Here is a 5,484-nt window from a genome sequence, read left to right on the forward strand (position 1 = left end):
CAACCCCCCTGTTCCCTGATGGCCCCTCTGGGACCCCTGCCCCATCCACACCCCCCCACTCCCTGTCCCCTGACCACCCCCGGATTCCTGCCACTCCACCCAACCCCTCCTCTCATTCCTGACGGCCCCCCCGGGACTCCTGCCCCATCCAACCCCCCCTCCTTCCTGACTGTCCCCCCAGGACCCCTGGCCCCTATCCACACCCCCACCCCCTGACCACCACCCCGAACTCCCCTGCCCTCTATACAACCCCCCCGCTCCCTGCCCCCTTACCATGCTGCCTGGAGCACTGGTGGCTGGCGGTGCTACAGCCACGCTGCCGCCGCACTATAAATAGTGCACAGAGCACTGGGTCAGGCTGGGCTCTGCAGCTGCGCTGCCCCAGGAGCTCACAGCCCCGCTGCCCAGCCCCAGAGCATTGCAGTGGAGCGAGCGAACTGAGGCTGCGGGGGAGGAGGGACAGCAGGGGCGAGCCTCCCGGGCAGGAGCTTAGGGGCCGGGCAGGACGGGCCCACGGGCTGTAGTTTACCCACCTCTGGGATATAGACTTGGAGGAATCCAAACAATAGTTGTTGCAGTATGGTACTATAGCTTTCTGTGATCCTTTAATGTGCTTCCTAGCTCCATATGAAATGTTACCTGTGTTTTTTTTTTTTTTAAATATATTTATTTATTTTAGGGCTGTCAAGCGATTAAAAAAAATTAATCACGATTAATCGCATTGTTAAACAGTAATAGAATCCCATTTATTTAAATATTTTTGGATATTTTCTACATTTTCAAATATATTGATTTCAATTACAACACCGAATACAAAATGCACAGTGCTCACTTTATATTTATTTTTTATTACAAGTATTTGCACTGTAAAAAAAAAAAGTATTTTTCAATTTACCAAATACAAGTACTATAGTGCAATCTCTTTATCATGAAAGTTGAACTTACAAATGTAGAATTATGTTAAAAAAAACTGCATTCAAAAATAAAACAATGTAAAATTTTAGAGTCTGCACGTCCACCATTCTTTGCTGTTAGTGTCACTTTATATAATTTCCTTGGGCACCTCCTGAACCCTACACACAAGGAAGAAATTATAAGAGGGGGAAATGTATTGCAAAAACTCCACATAGAATCCCAGAAAGCTATCTCAGCACATCAGCCCCTCAAAGGGGCTGCTGGGGGCATGTTTCTGTGACTTGGTAGATGTTCTGACATCTACATTGAAATCCTATGGGATTTAGTGCACATGTGAAGAGCCCATCCCTCTACTCCGTTTGCTGTTCTTCTCCATCCTGGCAGCACAGCTTCCTTTGGAGCTGTAAAGTTCTTGACTCCCTGAATTGAAATTGAAACAATTTTTAAACTCTAATTTCCTTTGCCCAGTAAAAGTCCTGTATTTACTTTTTGCATTTCTCTCAGCTTAGACATGGATTAGTCAGTTTCACTTTCTGGTATGTATTCACTGTTACAATGCTGCAATATTTAATTCGTTCCAAACCTGCTAGAGCAAATATTTAAAGTAAAACAGGTGTGGTGACTGACTGGTTGAGGTGCTTGACCAGGATCCTGAAGGGTGTGGGTTTGAGTCTTGTTTGATCTTACAGTGAAATGCTGCTTACAGTTCACCTAGCTACAAAATGGGTTTCTGATGCACAGGGAAATCAATAGAGGTTGGAAGTCATGCTGGCCACGTTACTTCCTTGTGGTCCTGTTGGCTATACCTAACTGTGTGAGCCATCTGTGTCTTGAGGCAGAATTTGATAAAAACTTTAATTTTTTTTTCCTAACACGAGCACTTTTTTTTTATTAAACCTAAATTTTGGAATATCAGCTTTTGCTCCAGAGTTTTTATCCACGAGTGAAAGATGCCTCCAAAGTCAGGTTTTTCTTTGAAATAGACACATTTGTCCTAGGGCTGTGAAGAGGTCAAAGATGACAGTGCTGCCAGAAAACCTGATTTGCTCCGAGTAAGAATATCAGTTCTCTTATGTTAGAACAGTTGCAACATACTATTCTTCTAAGAAAATCAAGTGACTCCATCCTTCATTAATAAAGTCCTTTATCAAGCAATGCAGTTCAAAATCTTTGTAAAACATTTTTATTCTCTTTAGTCCCAAAATAATTCTGTGTATAATATGAGTCATTCCAAAGGGATACCAGAGTTACCACCTCTGCCGGCTGCAACCACAACAGAACCCTCAGAACTGTATCAGGTATGTGTCATGTTTTCTCCGATATAAAACTTTTAAGTAGAGTACTGGAATGCCTGCAGGCATTGGATATTTTCAGGTTTTAAGCAGATGAGGTGGTAAAGGGCAGCCTAGGCTGCTAAGCAGGTTTTAGATTTATCTAACTCTCCCCCTTTCCAAATATTATAGAATTATACAAGAGCCTAGTTACCTATGCTAGTTACATTACTGAAAACTCTTTTGGAAAGCTCTCAGATACATAGGTGATGGGTGAGGTATAAGAAACTGAACAGAATAGAGCCTATGAACTTTCAAAAGTGACTTTAGGGAGTATGAGTGCACTTTAACAGCAGTATGAATGCCTGTTTCCTTACTGATAAGATTAGCCACATCGATCATAAGAAAAACCCACAGCAGGAGTTGTAATCTGGTTTTATCATCTATTTTAAATTGGCCAACTGTATCATCATTTTTTACTAAAGCTCATGATAGACTGGGGAAGAAAAAAAGTTGCATCAGTAACACAAATGGAAGGAAGTTATTTCATGTCTTAATACTCTGCCTTTCCAGAGGTCATATGGTGATGGCCAGCTGAGCAGACACATTTAATTGCAGCTCCCGAGGGAATGGAAAGAGAAGTGAGGGAATGGAAGGCAGGATGTCAATAACCTATTAAAAAAAAGCTATTTTAAATTATTAAAAACTTGATGCTTGTAATGATGTCACACAAAGAGGTGAAAAAGCAAGTAGCTATGTTTTCATTGCATTATTTTATTAGGTGAGGAAAGGTTAAGTGGGATGAAATGTGAGAAGAAAGTGGAATATGCATTTAAAATGGGAGCTACAGAAACCATGATCTGAAGAACATTCATGCTGCATAGGCATGTGCATTTCCTTGCATCCCACAGTCTTTATATATGTGAGCTGTCCCATTAAAGTTGGGACTACAGGACATAAGTTTAACAGAGGTTTGATCCCCCCCGCCGACAACTGGGGTCTGTCGGTGTTACACAAGCATTTAGGCATAAGAGTTGCAAACATTTCCTCTTCTTTCAGCTGATTAACAGAGTAGATCCCTTTATAGCACTGCTTGAAGAGGGTTTGAAGGGATAGAGAAGTGGGGAGGATGAGGAAAAATTCAAAGTTACAAAAATGTAGGAAAAAAAGAGAAGAAATGAAATGGAGATGGGGTAAGATTAAAGACTATTAAATAATTTGTTGATACATTTATTAATTGATAAGACCCCACTGAAGACATGTAAAGTTACTTGTGTGGAAGTGTAAGCAGGATCAGGCTCTAAGAGTGATACAGGATCAGAAGGATGTTGTGAGAGGAAGAGACAATGTCTCCCCAACCATAAGCGCCAACTCTGTGGGTGCTCCAGGGTTCAAGCACCCACAGGAAAAAAAAATAGGTGGTGCTCAGCACTCGCCAGCCACAGCTGTTTGGCGGGGGCCACTGATCAGCTGTTTGGCAGCTGGCGGAGGTGCTCAGAGGAGGGCGGAAAGCCGCGAGCAGCAGGCAGGTGGGGGGCTTTGGGGGAGGGGCTGGAGTGGGGGCAGGAAGAGGCAGACCGAGGGCTGGGCCTTGGGAGAGGGGGATGGAGCAGGGGCGGGAAGAGGTGGAGAGGGTGGGGTCTCGGGGGAGAGGGCGGGGAGAGGCAGAGCTCGGGTGTGGCCTCAGGGCAGAGTGGGGGTGGAGCACTCACTGGGAAAAAATAAAAGTCACCACCTCTGTCCCCAGCTGTCATTCCCATGAGCCAGATTGGCTTGTTTGCCATATATGCTAGTCAGGCTGTGTGAAGTGACAGATGGTGTTCCTCAGAAGGGGGCAGCTAGATACAGCTACATGATGTCTAATGTGGCATTTCCTGGCTGCCAGCAGGGGGACTGTTTCTTCCTCTAAGTAAAGCACAGCTTTCATGTCTGATACAGTAGCTCAGAAGGCCAGTAGTCAGTTCTTCGGGGGACACAAGCTGTAGAGGTTTTTTTCTGCTGCCGAAAGCCCAACATTATTTATTTTTTTCCCCACAGTCTACATTTCAGACACATTTTCAAATTATTCAATGAAGTTCCAATAATGACTGAAATAAGTTAAGAACACCATTCATTTTTCAATAATATTACCATATATGGTCATATGACAAATGAGCTGTTCATTCTAAATTGCCAGTGTTAGAATATATTATACATCAAGACAAAAGATATTCACCTTCCTCATAGATTCATAGAATATCAGGGTTGGAAGGGACCTCAGGAGGTCATCTAGTCCAACCCCCTGCTCAAAGCAGGACCAATTCCCAACTAAATCCCCAAATCCTTACCTCAAGGATTGAACTCACAACTTGAACTTTACTTCAGGCTAAGAAATAGCAATTATTCTTTCTTGTGCTAGCTACAGGAAGACACTTCTTAGATAGCCCAATGACTTAATAATATTACTATTTTTCCATTTCAGCTTGTCCTTAAGAACAGCTATTATCCTCCTTTGATGCAAAGAGTGTCATGGACTTTGGCAGTTCCATTTAAAGAACAGCGTTATTACCGAAGCCCGAGTGATTCCATAGCTAATAACTACACACTTACTGCACGTGATCTAAAATTGAAAGATCTGCATAAAATGGTGCCCCCTGCAATGGCGAGAGCAACATTGGGTTCAGCGAAGCAGAGAGCAGTCTCACCGCGTATCCATACTTGCATATATTAGCACGTTGTCTAATGGTTCATTTGATCTCTGCATATTTAATTAGCAGTACAAATCTGCAGTCACTGTAATCCTGACCATTCTCTCCTGTTAATCTTTCTCGGGTGAAGTTTGGTTATAGAATGGCCAGAGGTTTAGCCCATACAACTTGAGCAAGAAAGAGACCCATGCCAGATTAGCTAATAGCTCTGTGGTTAGGGCACTTATCTGGGATGTCAGAGACCCACGTTCAAACACTGGGCCTTGGACCTCCATGTCCTGAATCCTAATCACCAGTCTCTTGGCTATTCTGAGGCAGGATGGTATCATTTTGTCACAAAAAAATTCTGAATGTCTTGTTTTCATTTTAGTGTGGACCGAAATCAAATTTCAAAACATCAACATTTTTCACAGACCAAAATTCTTATTTTCCAGCAAGTCGTAGTCAGTATCAACAGTAGACTGATTCTTTCATAATGTGCAGGGGCAACAGAATCCTTACATTCACATAAGCTCTCCTTCCTAGTGAAGAGCCTTGTATGGTATGCAAACACAAGGTCACAACAATTTAAAATCTACTTTTTAATTTGTGAACTTTCTTCTGAGGATTCT

At 42.9% G+C, this 5,484-nt stretch overlaps 1 protein-coding gene across 1 annotated transcript in view; it reads left to right on the forward strand.

The window, feature by feature from the left end:
• The window catches only part of DNAH3 (dynein axonemal heavy chain 3), a 117,505-nt gene that overhangs the window by 1,063 nt on the left and 110,958 nt on the right, over positions 1-5,484 (forward strand). The window contains exons 2-3 of the mRNA XM_026650674.1: positions 2,112-2,213; positions 4,648-4,873. Coding sequence (XP_026506459.1) covers positions 2,112-2,213; positions 4,648-4,873 — 328 coding nt within the window. The remainder of the gene's footprint in view (positions 1-2,111; positions 2,214-4,647; positions 4,874-5,484) is intronic.

Source organism: Terrapene carolina, unplaced genomic scaffold (genome assembly GCF_002925995.2).
Source record: "Terrapene carolina triunguis isolate 2854851 unplaced genomic scaffold, T_m_triunguis-2.0 Scaffold93, whole genome shotgun sequence".
In the NCBI taxonomy this organism is placed as follows: Eukaryota; Metazoa; Chordata; order Testudines; family Emydidae; genus Terrapene; species Terrapene triunguis.